Raw genomic sequence first — 18,385 nt, forward strand, 5'->3', positions numbered from 1 at the left:
AATAGTCTCTTAGTCTGGGTCCGCAGGCTGCACAAACATGGGGAAGACTGCTGACTGGACATCTTCCACAAGAAGGTCGAGCGAGAAAAGGCCATTGCTGAAGAAGCTCGTTGTTCAGAGTGCTGTATCCAAGCATTTTGATGGAAAGTTAAGTGGAAGGAAAAACTGTGGCAGGAAAAGACACGTCATCAGCAGGTTTAACCCTAACTTTGACTGTCAAGCAAAATCCATTCAAGAACGCATTATTGGATCACAGCTGATGGGCATTTAAACCTGCAGACTCCAAAGGAACGCCAATGTAATTGCAACAGACTCCGATCACCCCAGGCACATTCCTCCCCCCCCTCCCATCTAGTAAAAGTTTCAAGCAGGTCTTCAAAAGTGAAATTCACCAGAATCAAAGACAGTTTTTATTCCAGAGCAGTCAAATCAATCAGCCCCCTATCACTCCATGAACAGAATGTGATAAATATCCTGATTAGTGTTAATCTTTGTGTGTATATACATATAGAAATGTGTGAGCGTCAAACTGCCTAATGAGAGCTGCTAAACTGTTTTTTCATTGTGTGAAAACAACAATTAGCTGTTAGCACCACCACTGAGAACAAAGTTGCTGCTTGTGTTCACACACATGAATGCACTGAGCTATGCATCGTAAAGCTGTTAACACAAGTGTTTACAGTAGAAAAACATCAAATAGGAAAATGCTAAACTGTCAATAATTGATCCAAAAAACCAGTAGAAATTTTAAAGACTCGTCCGTCTAAACTAAAATCTGAAGATTTCAAACAGACTTTTGGGTTCTAAAATAAGTGTGCATCAGTAACATTTCTAATAGAAACTCTGATAAACCCCTTGCCCTGCACCACTTATACGTTGTTGTAACTGGATAAATGGCCACGTTACAGAGGCAGCAAATTCAAAAACAGGATGATGGTCTGAATATTCTCCGAGCTGGCAGACGTTTACACAACAAATATAAAACGAGCTCTTAATGTAGTGCTCCCAAACATCTACTGCCATAGCGGTAGTGTTGCTACTGGTGTACGGTCAGCGGGTCGGTGTCCTTGGCTGCAGTAAAAACAGACATGAACACCGTCCGGGTATGGACGACACGAAGGGACGGACATTTCCCCTCATTGTGAAATCACTGTGCACTTTATCCTGGAACTGTCCTGCAAAGTTATTTTTTTATCCTGCAAAGTTACTTTATTCTGGAATCCACTGCAATTCACTGAAATTCTTAAGCTGTATGCAAATGAAATTTCGTTCTGTACGCACTCTGTGCATACAAAATGACAGTAAAGTTTGTCTAAGTCTAAGTCATTTCTTCCACAAACAGCACGCCTGGCTACAAGTTAAAACGATCTACTCAAATTCACCTATTTGCATTCCGGATTTAGTAAATTAGCTCTAATTTAGCTAATTAACTAAAGCTGCTCCATGATTAGCCTTTGGAATTATTATAAAATTATTTTAAAGCACAATTCACACAGGATTTCTCAAGTAAAAAATTTATTATACAAGAATACAATTTTTTTTTAATAAAACAGGTTATCAAGATAAACATTCCAGCACCTTTAAGTGACAGTAAGAAAAAAAATTGTACAGTCTAGATAATAAAAGAAGGTATAATTTAATTCTCTCTTTTCTCAAGTCCTTGGAAGCACAACTCAGAAACCAAAAATGCAGCAGGAATGCTCTCCGACGCGACCGTTACGTCCTCCTTTATTTCATGTCCATGAAGCGGATGTCCATGATGAGCAGCGTGTGTCTGGGCAGCGGTCTGGGCGCAGGCGACAGCACCTTCATCACCTGCGTCTGAGTGTCAACGTTCGTCACCACGATAAAGCCGCACACGGGGCTCTCCACGATGCTCTTCCTGGCGTCCTCGTCTCCGTCGTCGACGCTGCTCACGCTCAGCACGTGGTACGTCAGGTCCCTCCCCGGGGTCACGGGCACCAGCTTCAGCTGCGTGTCGTCCTGAGACATCCCCAGGGGCAGGCACGAGTCCGGGATGGACGGCGCCCCTATCTTGTAGATGCGGACGTCCGAGAATCGCACCTCGAAGGAGAAAGGGAAGAAGGACAGCCCGCGGAAGCCGTAGAAGTACTCGCGGATCTTTTCGTCCCGAGCGTCCCGCCGGCACTCCTTGGAGCGCTCCACCACCCCTCCGGACTTCGGCAGCAGGACGACGCGCACAAAGTGAGGCAGGTCCCGCTTGAGTTCGTTGTAGAGCCTCTCGTGGTCCAGCACGAGCACCACGTCCACCTGGAAGGTGGAGGCGCAGTGGACCAGGGCCTGGTACCCAGAACCCTTCACCCAGCCGCAGGTGTTGATGATGCAGCCTCCTACGCTGGCCTTCCTGTTCACCTCGCAGCGCTGAGAGAACACCTCTGCCAGGCACGATGTCAGCTACGGGACAGTAAGAGAAAAGGGTCAGAGGAGCACAGCGTAAGCTAGCACTTCATTAGCACGGATGCTAAATGCTCCGTCGCACCTTGTTGTAAAGTTTGATGTTGGTCCCAGGAGTAGTAGAACCAAAGTGATACACCAAAGGAGCCTGGACAGAGAAGCCCTCCTCCACGTCTGCGGGACGCTCGATGCACAGAGCGGACACCGTCCCCGGGACAGAAACCTAAAACACAACAACGCCGTTTACAGTTTAGTCCTAAGAACAGCAGCCTTAGCCCTGACAAATAATCTACAGTAAAAGTTTGACATAAAAACAAATTAAACATCTTTTGTAGCTCTGATAATAAAACTGTTATATTAAACACATTCGTCTACAGACATCTTCTGTTCGGTTCAGCTACGGCCCTAAAATAACGAGCGGACAGACACATTTATCATTTTATGCCTCCCAGCATCAAAGCAGATTTCCCTGGACACACATCGGCTAGCGCTGCACTACAGATCTCATGAAACCGCCATAATATCGTTACTGCGATGTCAGAATCAACTGCGATAAATCTACATCTCCGCACCACAACGCTCCTCCCCTTCCTGCGGCCTTTAGCACCTCGGACCCCATCGATGAGACGTCGGTGTCCGACGCGGTGAGAATATGTTTTGGCTTGCAAAGCAGGATTTCCTGACACTAAATTTCACTTTCCAATTGGTCCTTTATATTATTAAAATTTCACACACTGATACTGCGTTGATATATATACACACACAAGGGATGTACTGTATTGTATTCATGTTCTGCGTGGAAATACAATGCCTGGCTGTTAATGTGGATTTCCACTGCTATTTAAGCACAAACTTTATGTAGATACTGGTGGCCAAGAGGATAAACGTTTATGGAGTGTTTTGGGGACAACACGACAATCGAAAAGGAAGAGAGAAGTGATGAACATGTGGGGTTAATCCCAAACAACTACAACACTAGTGCAATATTTCATTCTCATGTTTCCTAATACCGTACAGCATAGTGACTAGGGATGAGTACCGGAACCCGGTATCAAAACGGCCCCGGGGCCGCGTCGGACGATCCTCGCGCACGATAAGTGTCAGCCTCATCGACTCCCTTAATGGTGTTTTTAAGGTCGCATTCAGTTTCCAGTGATACTCCAAGCCGATCTTCTCCTCCTTAATAAAAACACACTCCGAGGGGATCGATGGGAGGGGCTAACGTTCTGCTCTCACATGTTCGCCTGGCTTACTTTCAACATTGATGCCAACTATTTAGCAACTTTTCAGACATGCCTGTGCTTTTCAGACCCCTTTAGCGACTGTTGGATGGATCTAGCAAATTGTTTCAGACTTTGGTTAAGACTTTGGGAGTTCACCGTCTCTTCAGCAAAGCATGAGTGCCACTGGGAGCCCCTCCTGCTTTGAAAGCTCTGACAGGCGGTCAGTCAGCCTCGCTGAAGTCAGAGAGACGAGACCGACTCGTCTGTTTCCCCACTAAAAATGAGTCACGCGTGAGCAAAAGCTTCCACTAGATTACAATGCGGGATGTAAATATATTATAAACATAATCGTTAACTGGTAGTGTTTGTTTTTCACTGAAACTGTCGTACGTGAATAGATCCTTCCCAGTACCTGATTCACACGCTAAAACAAAACATTTTAGCATTTTGTTTATATATAAAGTTATTTCTATAATGTTTTTATTGCGCTGTTTCTATAAAAAAGTATTTTGTACTTTTATTTTGTTTGTTAAGTAGGTCAGTGTCTTTATCCATTTCCATATACCAGTGTTTCTCGTAGAACCGTTCTACAAAGGGGGCGCCCCACATCGCAACCAAAATCCACCCCCCCAAGGTAGTAAATTATTACACATCTGTGCATGTTCACGGCTAATTTTATTAAAATCATTAGCCTTTCTAAATTGCGCCAGATCGCATCCTGAGCATTACAGAGAAACGCTTAAATGATCAACTAAATGACATTTGTTTATGTCACGCGGTGCTCCGATTACTTCAATATACTGAGAACGTTTGCCTCATACAAATATGAGGATGATCACGTCTGTTTAAGCTTGATAATTAAACATTAACGCTCAATACAGCACGTTCTCAACAAGTAAACGGCTCTATAGTCATTTGCAGATGTCCTACAAAAATACCATTCGCAAATCACCAAGAGTCTGTTCCTGAGTCCATCACAGAAAACAGATGGCCGCTTTATTCTTGGAAAAGGCATTATTGTTGCTGGATAGACCCCCTGAACGGATCAGAAACAGATCCCAGATGTAGAATTTAATAGAATGTAATAGAATTTAAATGGAATTAAGTTAGGCTCAAAAATATTCTGAACTCTGGCAGATCTAGATTTTAAAGACGCACGTTGCCTTCAAAATATAATCATCTATAAAGATACAGGATAGAGACAAACATAAAAACAAATATATAAGAGAAAGATGAAGAGAGACAGAAGCTGGCTCCTCGTATAAAGCTGTATTCCATGATATTAATGGAAAGCTTTGCAACCACGAAAAAAAGAAGCAGCACTATACAACCCCCCCCCCCAAAAAAAAAAAAAATTCTAGGGAAAAAGCTGCATATAGTATATATTATTAGTGCACCTACCACCCAAGCAATAATAAAAAAATAAACTGAAGTCACAAGTTCACAACCTCATAATGTCAAATAGGTAAAAAATAAAAACTTTTACCCCACTCTGTCCGACATCCAGCTCCACCAGCGTAGGTCTCCTTCCGACTCTCACAGCATAGCTGAGAAGCAGCCGGCACACGGTGGACTTCCCAACGTCTGTAGGTCCCACCACCATCACCTGCAGAACAAATATTCGCTGGTGTTGTATACCGCTTTTTTTTGTTTTGTTCTGAAACTATTACAAAAGGATCTCAGAGTTCCTTACTCTGGGCCCCCTCTCATTTTCCCGCTCTGCTTGTTTCCTCATCTGTTCCAGGGCAGCGTGAGTGTTCAGGTACAGCAGCATAGGGGTATCTTTGGACACATAGGCCACCTGTGGAGACAACAGCACTTTTTATAATCCTGCAAATTGCATTGATTAAAGAGAAGTTGGGGACGTGTTTTGGAGCCCCGATGAAAACCTCAAGCCATTTCCAAGCCCAGTAAGAAACACCAGTCACACCTGATCAACTGTTTTCTGTCAACCAGAGTTGCCTTTTTGCTCATTGTAGCAGCACAACCCAAGCTTTCTACTCATAATACCCACACATATCCTACTGTATAATAAACCTCTTAAGAGTAGAAAGACTACAACGTTTAAACATTTCCGCGAGGCTACTCATGCAGGTACTGACCTCCGGCTTTCCGTAGAGGTTCACACTGCAGCCTTGCCAGGTGAAAACTGCGATCTTGGAGCCCGGTCCGAAGACGTACTTCTTGTTGCGGTTCAGCTCGGAGCCAAACACCTCGCCCATCCCTGTCAGGAGCTCCAGCTCCACTTGATCCGCTGCCTCTCCGGCCTCCACCTCGAAGCGAAGCTCGGTCTCCTTCTCCAGGTCGAACCTGGTGCACACCTTCCCCGAAGATGAAGCATCTTCGCTGGTCTTTTCCACGCCCTCTGCTGCCATCACTGTCAGGAGGAAATCACATCCCTTTGAACCGTTCTCAGCATAGCTAGAAAACGCCTCAGCAGGGCTACAGAGAGGCTGTTTGCGTTTTTGAAAACATTTTGGGTTTGTATTTAAGTAAACAAGTTTCCCAAAGAAAATTTAAAGTATTTAGCTATTGACTAACAGCGATACGCGTTCTTGTAGAGACCAAACTAATAGTTACCAGATTAACCGATGCAAGATCGCTTCGTGTAAAGCTAAGACTAGAACAGTAGAAAACAAACTAGCTCTCAGTTAGCGTGCAGATGCTAATCTACCCAAAATAATTCAAGGAAAAGCCGGAATAGTTACATACAAATACGCCACATGTCTCCAGTTCTGTCAAGAAAAGTGGTTAACAAGTGGTTTAATTCGCTGTGTAATACTCACACGTTAGATTTCAAGCTTGTAATGGAGGAGATAAAATAGTACGTTCCTCACGCAGGACCACTGTCGCGCAATGATGAGGTCATCACGCAAACGGTTGCCGTTCCTGTTGCTTTCTTTTGAATTACTGCCCCCTGGCGGACGTCGTTAACAATGCAGGTTTACTTGAACGGTTTACTTGTGTTCACGTCACTTCATCAAAGCGGAGGAACTAAATTTAATACAAAGAAAGATAAAAGGAAAAAAATAAAAACATGGGCAGCAAGAGTAAATCAACTAGAGTATGACAGATGAAACACACGTTGAAAAAGTATGAACAAAAATCAATGAACATATAACTTTAAATTACTAGTGCTGTTTGTATGCTTGTATCATAAGTATTAGTGTTATTAGGATTATATTAGAACTAGTTCTGTCACAATTGGTTGTATTTTATGCCTCATGCACAATGTAGGATGATTGCAAATTTAGAATCAGAAATAGCTTTATTGTCCCACAATAGGAAAATTCAGGCGTGGCAGGCAAAAAACTCGTAGACAGAAGACACCACACTTACGCACTAGATAAAAAAAAAAATTAATAACAAGCTAATTTAAAGTTAAGCTGTGAAGCAGAGGAGAAAGACCTTGTCAGAAAAGGAAAAAGAGAGAAATTGGATATGCAGAAGCAAATACGCACTTTTGTACAGTACAGTGAAAAGGTGTTTGTCCCTTACTGTTTTTTTCTTTTTCTGTTTTTGCTTATTAAAGATAGCACAAAAAAATTCCAAATGATGCTTTCATTCATTAAAGGAAATCCTGACCCTAAAAGTAATTCCCTCCTAAACCTAATAACTAGTAGCGGCACCCTCAACAGCAGTGACTGACATCAAGAGATTGTTATAATCTGCCACGAGTCTTCAACATAACCCTTGAGGAATTTTGGCCCAATCTGTTTTGCAGATTTTTTTTAAATTCAGCAACTTTGGAGGGATTTGAAGAATGGAGAACGTGTTTAAGGTCACACTAAAATATCTGAATTGGATTTAAGTTCAGACTTCAACTAGGCAACTCTAAAACTTTGGTTTTTGCTTTAGTTCATAAGGAGGCCTGGCTTCTCTACTTTTGGATAATCAAAGTGTGATTGGGCTTAAGGACCTTTACAGATTATTCAGGTTGTTCTGGTGGGGAGCAAAGTGAAGGATTCAATCCGCAATGGCAAGTTGTCTGAGCCCTGAGGAAGCAAAGCAACCCCAAACCATCACACTACCACCACCATGTTTAACTGTCTGTACGATGGTCTGTTTATGAAATGCTGGGTTAGTTTGGAACATCTGCCTGAAAGGTTCCACTTTTGTTTTTTGTCAGTCCACTGAATATTCTCCTATAAATCGTGGGAATGTTTCTGGTAAATGTGAGGCGGACCTTCATGCTATTTTGAATCAGCAGTAGTTTTGTTTGTTTCTCTTCTTTGTTTATCTCATGTTAAATTGTGTACTCTGATCTTAACTGAGTCAAATGAGGCCTGCAGAGCTAAGGAGGTTATTCTGGGTTGACCTCCTGGTTGAGTTGTTGATGTGCTCTTGAAGTAATTTTGATTGAATAGCTTGTCACCGTTGCTGTATGTTTTCTTCTATTGTTGATGATGGCTCTTTGGTTCCTCTGGAGTCCCAAAGTCATAGAAATGTCTTTATAGGCCTTTCCAGACTGATAGATGTCAAGGTCTTTGTTTTTAATTATATCTTCAGGTAATAAGAAGGGCCCAGGTATGACTTGTAAAATCTGTATAATCGGATTGAATTTGACTTTGGAAAGTGCCTTGAGATAACATGTATCATGAATTGGCATGAATTAAAATGTACCTGTTTTCTAAAAAAAAAAAAAAAAAAAAAAAGCCTTCCTTTTCTTTTTGGCACCCTTCTAAAAGGCTGCCACTAATAGTTGCCCGTGAGCAGATTCTCCCAATTGAACATCAGTGCTTTGGTAAATTTGCAGTCAGATTAATTCTTTCCATTAAAAAGATTGTATTTCCAGAAGATGTGTTTGGTTTCTGGAGTTACTGCAGTAGTTTTCCACCAGGAGTCAAATTTCCACCAGTTTTCTGACTCACTGAAACTCATCTAAATGCAAACAGCAAATTTGAACCAGCCCCAATAATCGAGTATCAGAACATAAAGAAAAAAATGTAATCACAACCACTACTTTAATCACTATAAAACTTACTATTTCTAACTATTAAGTGATAAACCTTATGAAACTGTTTTATAACTATTTAGATTTTGCATTTTGAGCCCCTATTTTAACAACTATACGCACAAAATCAGCCGCGTCCATTTTGCAGAACACGCAATAATTGGCCCAACAATAAACACATCAATCTACGTTAAAAAAAGAAGCATCACAATATTTTTACTTTGCGTTTTCAAAGCACACGTTTTAAATGAACGTTTTGAACCGACCGGCTAAACACGTCTAATGTGTTGAAATATATAACAGCCTCATTTAAACTGTACCAATAAGGTACTACTAAAATGGCAGCAGGCGAGTTTCCCTGTTTTCTGAAGAAAAAGGAGACGGGGAGTCCACCACAGAGAACGAGGAGGAGGTAGAGGAAGACCCAAGGTAGAGAGAAAACACGGAGAAAGAAGAGGACCAACATCATCAAATGAAAAATGTGCTGCTCTGATATTTTGAAGGAGGCTGGACTGAGTTCTCTGTAACGTTTAAAGTTCCCATTTGAAACAAAAAGCCTTAAAAGCATCGGGTGCTTCAGTGAGAGCCGCTGGCTGTAACGGGGCAGTGAAGCATTTGTGGCTTGAGGTGAGTGGAATACGTTATCTCCATATTTCATATTGACTAACTTGAGCATAGGGAAATCATTATTCTGAGAAGTCTGGAGTCCCAGAGTTACTGTGCTTCTACTGGATCCCTCGCTTACAGTGATCAAAGAAAACCAGTGTTGATGTTCAGGTTTTGCACCTCAGTGTGTTAAGTGTTATATTTTCCTATTGGCATTAGTATTTGTGCATAGACATTTTAAAAGCAAAAAAAAAAAAAAAAACCAACAACCTTGTTTTTAAGATTAGTGTATCTAGGGACAGCTCTTCACATCCACTAGTGACTTGATTTTTTCTTATAAAGTCACAGGAAAGCCCACCCCTAAGTTTAAAATGCTACCATTTACAAGGTATGTAAATACAAATCTCACTTAGCATCTCCAACACAATCGCTCTTTACAGCTCCGAAAGAAAAATGATCCTGCCTTGTTTCTGGAATGTCTCGGGAAACACTGCAAGAGCTTTAGCGACCACACTTTATATTTTAGTACATGTAGAAAAGTAGCTAATCATTTAAAGTGCAAGTGAAGAAATGTATCCATCATGATATCAGACACTGTTTTGCATGTGAAGCTGTGACTGTATCAAGACAATTTGTACACTACTACTTATTTAAGAGAAAGTGGCTCACAAAAGTAAAAACACGGCAATAAGAAAACTTGTAAACACTTTATTTAGCAACAACAACTACAAAAACCCTGGCTCTAAAACACAACTCTGCGTTTGCTCCGAGATGATCCACTAGGTGTCGCCGTGTCCCCAGAAGAGTTGAGATGGAGCTGGGCTCATCAGAGGAGGGACTGAGAAGGTCTCCTGTGTCCCCCCTCATCATTCTGCTTCCACCAGTCAGATCTTCTGGATCCTCGGCTACAAGCAGGAAAAACAAAGCTCTGCTGAGTGTTATTAATACACAGAAAACATGCAGAGTTCAGAAAAAAAGATTACAGCTCTGAAAAATTAAACACATCAAACATCAGTCGAAAAAAAAAAAAGAAAAAGCAAAAATCCTGCTGGATATCAATACTGAGTTGGAATGTGTCAGGAAAAAAAAAAAAAGGATGTTACATCATTTGATGAAACTTATTAACCCAAAGACAGTTTGAGCTGAAGTTACAGTGAAACAGAAATGACCGGCTGGTCCTGTTAGCTGAAACGTTATTGCGTTAACTCAGAATGCCCCTCTTTAGTTAGTGCAGCCGGCACGTCCTTCAATGCATGCCTGACAACCTCAGGCATCCTCCTTATGAGGTGATGGATGCTGTCCAGGGGTATCTCCTCCCAGATTCTGACCAGGGCATCACCAAGCTCTTGGATAGTCTCAGGAGCAATCTGCCGTCGTCAGATGGACCTAAACATGACGTCCCAGGGATGTTCTGGTGGATTTAGGTCAGGGGAGCATGGAGGCCAGACAATAGTAACAGTGCCTTCATCCTCCAGGAGGCGTACTCCTGCTACATGAGCCCGGGCATCAGCATCAACCATCTGTAAATCTGTTTATTTAAAAAAACACAGGGCACCAGTGTTTTTACTGTGTAGTTTTAAGACTAATCTTAAAACTTTCCTTTTTGACAAAGCTTATAGTTAGAGTGGCTCATGTTACTCTGAGCTATCTCTATAGTTATGCTGCTATAGGCTTAGGCTACTGGAGCACGTCAGGGTCTATTTTTCTCACTCTACTGATTTCTACTGTTCTCTAGTTTTGCATTGCATTGCAATGACTGTTGTCATTTCAGCTTTTAACTTTTTGTTCTCTCTCTTTTTTTTCTTCATAGTAGGTACACCTGGTCTGACGTTCTGTTAACTGTGACATCATCCAGAGAAGACGGCCCACCGGCTACTACCATCTAATGTAGAACAGATTACTAGATCAATGTGTGCTTCTGTGCTTTTTTGTCTCTCTTGTTGTGTCTCTGCTCTGTCTTCTGTAACCCCAGTCGGTCGAGGCAGATGACCGTTCACACTGAGCCTGGTTCTGCTGGAGGTTATCCCTTCCCGTTAATGGGTGTTTTTTCTTTCCACTGTCACTTCATGCTTGCTCAGTATGAGGGATTGCAGCAAAGCCATGTACAATGCAGATGAATGAATGAACCAGTGCTGAACCTGCAGATTCCAATGTTCTCTGGAAAATGCCAGTCCAGCCCCACGGTCCTGGCCAGCGAGCACAGGGTCTACTAGAGGACGTCGTGCCTTTAGGCCATCGTAATGAAGTCTGTTTAATAGTATAGTCAGACTGGAACATCAAATCTAATAGCTGTATGGACCAACATCCATGTAAAGCAAAAAAACGAGGCGGCTTTGACATACCTTCACTCGGCGTTCATTCAGTCTTGAGAGCTTCCTGCAGAGCGGCAACAACATCATCAGGCGGAGGAAACTTCAGCTTACGAGGCGGTCCCTTCTTTATGCCCGTCCAAAGAGAGATTTCTTTAGAGAAGACACAAACGGAGAGGCGTATCGTTTAAAAAGGAGCAATACATGAAAAAGCAGAAAGACATGCTATAAATATTGAGGCAATAAAAAAAGAAAAAAACAAAAAAAAACAAAACAAAAAAAAAAAAACAGAAGTGGTTTAAAAGCAGCTGAGCAGGTCGTGACCACGACTCTACAAACCAAGATGGCGAAGAACGACGGCCTCCCCCCCTTGGGAGACCGAGCGACCCGGTTATTCTTGGCGTTTCCGTCTCGCCCCTCCTCACCTTTGCCTCCGTCCAGCAGAGTGACCTCGAAGCTGTTCCTGCGGGGCTTCTCGGGGTTGAGGACCACAGTCAGACCAGGGCGGGCGGCCAGAAGGGCAGATTTCACCTCCTCAGCGTTACGCCCATACACTCGTCAGCTTTTACTGCGGGACAAAGAAGCTCAAGCATGATTCATTATGAAATCAGATGAAAAACACATTTACAACCACACAGCAGTCTTGATGTAGCTACACGGTAGCTTACAACGAGGGACCAGAAGACACGTTTATTTATAAAGCACTTTTCAGTAATAAGACAATTCCTTAGAACCGAGGTTCTCCACCTGCTTGTCACACGGGTAAACCACTAATGAATATGGATAAGGCGACTGCTCTTGGTCCATTCATCCTAGGGGAGGTGGGTGGGAGCAATAATACTGGTTAGTTTGTTAGAAACTGCGATGTTCATTGATCAGGTGGTCTCAGGTGATTTATCTTTCTGGATGACATCTTTAACAGCATCGCACAGCGCTAGATCTCCCAGGACCAGCCAGTACGAGTCACATAAAGCTACTTTAACTTGATCCATCGTTTAAAAGACAGAGTTTGGAGGGGAAAGTGTTTCCCTTGCTAAGGGTGGCCAACTCCAACTCCAGCTCTTAACCTGAGCCAGATGACAGATTCACCTGCTCCGCATGTGCATAAGGGTTAAAAAAAAAACAAAAAAAAAAAAACTCCTAGATGGTTAACATCACTACTGAGTTTGATTATAATAAAGCCAAGCTGACAGAAGCGCTCACCAGTGTTCAATGACCACCTTTAGGCCATTCTCGCCGCTTTTGCCCTCCTCCTCTCGCGATGCGTCGTGCTCCTCTCGCGATGCTTGATGCTCCTCCTCCTCGGCCTGAACCTCCGCTTTGCGCTTCGTGCCTCTGCGGCCTGAATAACATGACGGCATCACATGTTCGTCTCATAAACAAGCACAGACAGGCTTTACGTGCATGCTGGCTACGTCAGACAGGGCGACGCCACGTTACAGGAACAATAAGTCATCATATGCGTTAAACGACGCTGTCAGAAATCGAGTTAAATGCGTTCAGAAACAACCGAACTGTTAAACCTGTTATTAAAACTACAGGTTATAAAAACTAACGACCAAATCCCATTACGACTTCATTTAAGAGTATTTTAACTAGGAGAAGAGCGGGTGTCACCCTTGTATTGTGGATAAATAAGCAGCTTTTTTTTTTAGCGGTTCGCAAACAAAAACAAACCCACCTGCTTTGGACGCCATATTTGTTGGAGAAGTTTCGCGCGCTCAGCCCGACTGAACCAAGAGGCGCTGCTGGGAGGGGTTCACTAACACGGACTGAACCATTGATGTGAAGGACAGGGGTTTGCACTCAGAGGCGCTTCTACCTTAAATATCTCAGAAAATAGCACTTGGACAAATTCGTAATTTGTCCATATGCAATCTTTGACTGAAGCAATCTTTGACTGTGCAGAAAACAGTGCAGTAACAACCTAAACAAACCGTGAATTCCCGTTCATATTGCTCCTACCCTCTGTAACAGCATAAGATAAATAAATAAATAAAATTGTATATATATATATATATATATATATATATATATATATATATATATATATATATATATATATATATATAGTGTTGCATAGTAACAAAGTAAAAATACTTAATTACTGTACTTAAGTATATTTTGGAGTACTTTATACTTTTCTTGAATATCATTTTTTTTGATAACTTTTACTTTTACTTCACTATGTTTCTGAACTTATTTGCATACTTTTACTCCAATACATTTTCAATGTTTGGTTTAGTTACTTGTTGCACAAAGAGAGAGAGAGAGACTCACGCACGCAAGTGTTTTATTAGCAGGTTTACCACTTTCTGTAGGTTGGCTGGACCTGGTTTATCACTTAACCATGTTCTTAGTATACACCCCCTGGTCTAAATTTTGCCCCCACTTGGTTGTGTACAATTTTAAAGTGCATAGCACCGACCTTACTTGAAAAAAGAAAACTGAAGGCTTAAAAAAAGGTTGTATTTTCTGTCTAAATTTGGTCTAAATTTCTCCTGCACTTGGCTGTTTATATTATTTCAAGTGAATTTGACTTTCAAAGTTTACCAAAATTTAAAAAATGTCATTCAAACTGCATTTGCTTTTTTTTTTTTACTTTTTACTTATACTTTTTATTACATTACTTGAGTACATCTCCTTTTATAGTAATTTTCATATTTAAGTACAAGACATTTCAGATACTTTAAGACTTTAACTCAAGTAACATTTCAGTCAGTGACTTGGACTTTTACCAAAGTCATATTTTATAGAGGTACCTACTTTTACTTGACTCTGAGATTTCAGTACTTTATACAACACTGTATATATATATATATATATATATATATATATATATATATATATATATATATATATATATATATAAAACTAAATAAATTGATGTGATTTAACTCATGAAAAAATAAAAAAAATAAGATAAATAAAAAATTATTCAAATTGTTGAATCCTGACAAAAGATAATCAGAGGATAAGGCAAGGCACATTTATTTGTATCGCACATTTCAGTACAGAGACAATGCAAAGTGCTTTACATGATTAAAATATAGGAAAATAAACACAGAATAAAAGCAAGTATGAATAAAATGTAGAAACTGAAAGCAAACATTAAAAACAGTTGGACTACAGGAATTAGCATATGGACAAATTCTTAATGAAGCAATCTTTGACTGTACAGAAAACAGTGCTGTAACAACCTAAACAAACCGTCAATTCCCGTTCATATTGCCCATACCCTTTGTAGCAGCATAAAGAAAAAACCTATATTAAATATTTTTATACTGTGGAGAAATTGACCCAAGTAACTCTGAGAGGCACGTCAAAAATCATTGAAACCTTTTGAATACAAATCAAATTAATATGCAATATTTAGATTCATTATTATTTATTATCATATTTGAATCTCCTTTGTCACTGCTGCACGCTTATCCATGTTTCTTAACAATAAGCAACATTTTACCATGCTACTTTATTCAGCATGCTTATCAATTAATTGAATACAGACACATAGACAGAAGCAAATTTGAGATTGTTTTTTTTTTATTGTTTACACATGTTGTTATTTATGTGGTCAGATACAGACAATTTTATCAGTTCCTCAATGGAGAGTCAATATACTGTAATTTCTAACACTATCCTAAAAATGGTCAGATGATGCAATTTCAGGAGAACAATCAATTGCACAGATTTATGTCTTTATGCAGTTGTGCAGTGGCTCTCGAGAAAATACAAACCCCTCTTAAAATTACAGGTTTGAAAAATGTAAACCAAATATTTTATAAACTTTTATGAACACATATCCAACCCCATTCAACTGAAAAACTAACAAATCTGTTGGAGTGGAAAATGTATGTTTTGATGACTGCTTCACAGTGCACATACTTAAACTACTCAGTTTCATAAATGAGTCTTTGTTGATAGGAGTCAGCGTGCCTCATCTTCATCGTCAAATTTATCTCTGGTTTCTGGCTAAGCTGTACCTAAATTTTCATGTTGCTGTCAGGGCGTCATTGTTTTGTAGGTCTGGATGTACGACTGGACTCAACGTGACACTAAAAAATAACATCCCTCCTCATCTTCATTTTTCTAGCAGACTCTTGAAGGTTTTGGGTCAAGACTGAACTGTATTTGGAAACACTCAGTTTAATTCCATCTGGTTGAAATGTACACACATATAAAAAAAATATAAAAAATATACCACAGAGCATGATACGGCTACCACCATGTTTCACTGTGGGAATGATGTTCTTTTTAAGAATGCACAGTGCTTTCTTGTGTCTGCTTGAGATCATAAAGTCTTCTCCAATAAGGTAGCAGGAGGTTTTTGCCAGGCTTGCGTGGTTTCTTTCTTTCCTTTATCTTATTTTTTTTATTTTTTCATGAGTTAAATCACATCAATTTATTTAGTTATATATATATATATATATATATATATATATATAAATGTTTGTATATCTGAATATCTGGAATGTGTAACAAAAGTAAATTCCCTCTGGGATTATTAAAGTATGTCTGATTCTGATTCTGAAGCACAACTAATACTTATTGGAAATTGTTGCATCTCTCTCACTGTTACTGTCAGCAACCATGACCAGTTTTTGTCTTGTTTTAGGAAAACGCCCAATTTGGTCAGATTCGCAGCCACTGGTGACCCGTGAGTGCTGAAATGAAATCAAAATGTGCTGAAATGAAATCAAAATGTGCCCCAAAAATGTTGTGAAAATCAAGTTATGTTATCTTTTTTAAACACTTTGTTGAACAGAGTTGTTTAATACTTGAGCTTTTTGAGCATGTGTCATGTTAAAGGTTGAAAGGTTTGAAAATAATTTATCTTACAAGTCATGAATGTAAAAAAAAGGATGTGTAAACTTTTAAGAGCTTCTGTACTTCCTATGTGTTGCGCTCCCACATTCTTTAATCATTTCCCTAATTCTAAATCTAGTATAATTCAGAGAGCTTAGAAGGCCGAATCCAAAACAGGCAACAGGAAAGGCAGCTAAATCCTTTCAGAGCAACAGACGGATGTGACTGAATGCTCCAAAGTAAGGAGCCAACATGGTGTTCCCAGAATAGCAATCCCTTGTCCGTCACAGTGGATTTGACAGTGACTTTCTTTGGGCACAAAACGTTGGTTTGTCTAAGGGACGTCACAAGTTGCATCTGTGCCAGAAAAATTAAGCCCCCCCATAGCGAGGCGGAGTGACTCACAAAAGTGCATCTAATCACTCCTATTGTTCTTTGTTAACAACAATCTCAAGAACCACACTTCTTGTCTCCATCATCCCTGCTTCTCTTGTATTTGGCAATACGATCGCCTCCCTCGCCCTTTCTGAATCACATGGGGACAAACAGATACATGAAATCTCTGTGGTTTCTGTGGGTCTTAGCCTGTCTTGGCCAGTTTATTTTCAGCTGCCTGCAGAAGGACTCAGAGGAGTGGACAGACTGCAGGACAGATGTGCCCTTCCTTCACCTCGCCCCCCTTCTTTTATCTCCAAGTGACTCAAAACCGGACATTGCTGTCCCCCCCCCACTCAACACAAATGGTCATACCGGCAACATGTTTATATTTCTGTGCAAATATGCACACGTGCAGAGGAGTAGAACAACAAGCGAAGGCAAATCATTGATGAATTTATTTTCCATTTTTAGATGTCAGTTGCCTTCAGCAACAGCTTCTTGGCCTATATTTTTTTAAAGGCAGTATTCAGCAATCTGTTGCGCACTCTGTGACTTCTGTACTTGTATGTTGAAAACCTGAAATGACCAAATTCAGTAGAAGTCGGCATATTTTCTTAAAGACATTAAATATCCCAGATCAGGATTTGGAAGTGTGGTTAAAAGGCAGATAATCTGCCATAACCACATAACATAGAAAGTTTTCCTGGATCAATGTGTTCTTCTTTGCTTTTTTTTGTCTCTGCTCTGTCTTCTCTATCCCCCAGTCGGTCGAGGCAGATGAACGTTCACACTGAGCCTGGTTCTGCTGGAGGTTTTCCTCCTCGTTAAAGGGGAGTTTTCCTCTCCACTGTCGCTTCATGCTTGCTCAGAATGAGGGATTGCTGCAAAGCCATCAACAATGCAGACGACTGTCCACTGTAGCTCTACGTTCTTTCAGGTGGAGTGAATGCTGCTTGTCAAGACTCGATGCAGTCTGCTGTGTTTCCTGAGATAGGAAACTTTTTTGACCAATCTGTCTGGATGATTTGATTGACTTTGAAAAATGCCTTGAGATGACATGTGTTGTGAATTGGCACTACATAAATAAAATTGAATTGAAAATTGAAAGTCTAATTGTGGCATTTCCTATCATGACTATTAATCATTGATGATGTCAGGTTTGACTGATTCTAAACATATCAAAATAAATGAACTAATAATATGAATGCAAGGAAATATATATATTTTTTTCTCTCTTTTTCTTCTATGGTTTCTCACCCGGAGCCCTGTGGCCACCAATGCATAGAAGTGGAGTAATTTATTTTTCCAAAAAAAGTAAAAAACAAAGCAACTGGACTTGTTTTCCGTAGTTGAAGACATTTCGCTTCCTCTCCAGGAAGCTTTCTCAATTCAAAAAGTCTGGAGTAATGTGGAGTAACAAGCTTTATACTACTGCCTAACAAAGGCCTTGTAATGGCTTAGATAACATGCAAATTCAACAGAAACAGGTCCAAGGCAGCAGATTAAACCAAATCTGCTGCCTTAATGACTTTAACAAACACCCATCACTAAGGGGTGGACCTGTTTTGGTTGAATTTGCATGTTATCTAAGCCATTACAAGACCTTTGTTTGGCAGTAGTATAAAGCTTGGTACTGCACATTACTCCAGACTTTTTGAATTGAGAAAGCTTCCTGGAGAGGAAGCGAAACGTCT

General features: G+C 40.5%; 2 protein-coding genes across 4 annotated transcripts; both read right to left on the reverse strand.

Annotated features, from left to right (window-relative positions):
* Positions 1 to 1,498: 1,498 nt before the first annotated feature.
* On the reverse strand, positions 1,499 to 6,555 carry clp1 (cleavage factor polyribonucleotide kinase subunit 1). Of its 2 annotated transcripts, none has more exons than XM_012871964.3 (6): positions 6,425 to 6,555; positions 5,741 to 6,015; positions 5,332 to 5,439; positions 5,125 to 5,244; positions 2,501 to 2,638; positions 1,499 to 2,415 (listed from the first exon to the last, which is right to left on the reverse strand). In XM_012871964.3, the coding sequence occupies exons 2-6, from the start codon at positions 6,011 to 6,013 to the stop codon at positions 1,729 to 1,731; spliced, it is 1,326 nt and encodes a 441-aa protein (XP_012727418.1). In that variant the 5' UTR covers positions 6,014 to 6,015; positions 6,425 to 6,555; the 3' UTR covers positions 1,499 to 1,728. The 2 variants fall into 2 exon arrangements, with proteins under 2 accessions (XP_012727418.1, XP_012727417.1); XM_012871963.3 differs by lacking the exon at positions 6,425 to 6,555 and adding an exon at positions 6,351 to 6,404.
* A 3,331-nt stretch (positions 6,556 to 9,886) lies between these two features.
* selenoh (selenoprotein H) lies at positions 9,887 to 13,316 on the reverse strand. 2 transcript variants are annotated; one of them, XM_012871909.3, is made up of 5 exons: positions 13,189 to 13,316; positions 12,711 to 12,849; positions 11,933 to 12,075; positions 11,541 to 11,660; positions 9,887 to 10,103 (listed from the first exon to the last, which is right to left on the reverse strand). In XM_012871909.3, the coding sequence occupies exons 1-4, from the start codon at positions 13,202 to 13,204 to the stop codon at positions 11,554 to 11,556; spliced, it is 405 nt and encodes a 134-aa protein (XP_012727363.2). In that variant the 5' UTR covers positions 13,205 to 13,316; the 3' UTR covers positions 9,887 to 10,103; positions 11,541 to 11,553. The 2 variants fall into 2 exon arrangements, with proteins under 2 accessions (XP_012727363.2, XP_021176821.2); XM_021321146.2 differs by lacking the exon at positions 13,189 to 13,316 and having other exon boundaries at positions 12,711 to 13,129.
* Positions 13,317 to 18,385: the final 5,069 nt, after the last annotated feature.

The sequence above is a fragment of the Fundulus heteroclitus genome, chromosome 23, assembly GCF_011125445.2.
Source record: "Fundulus heteroclitus isolate FHET01 chromosome 23, MU-UCD_Fhet_4.1, whole genome shotgun sequence".
NCBI lineage: Eukaryota > Metazoa > Chordata > Actinopteri > Cyprinodontiformes > Fundulidae > Fundulus > Fundulus heteroclitus.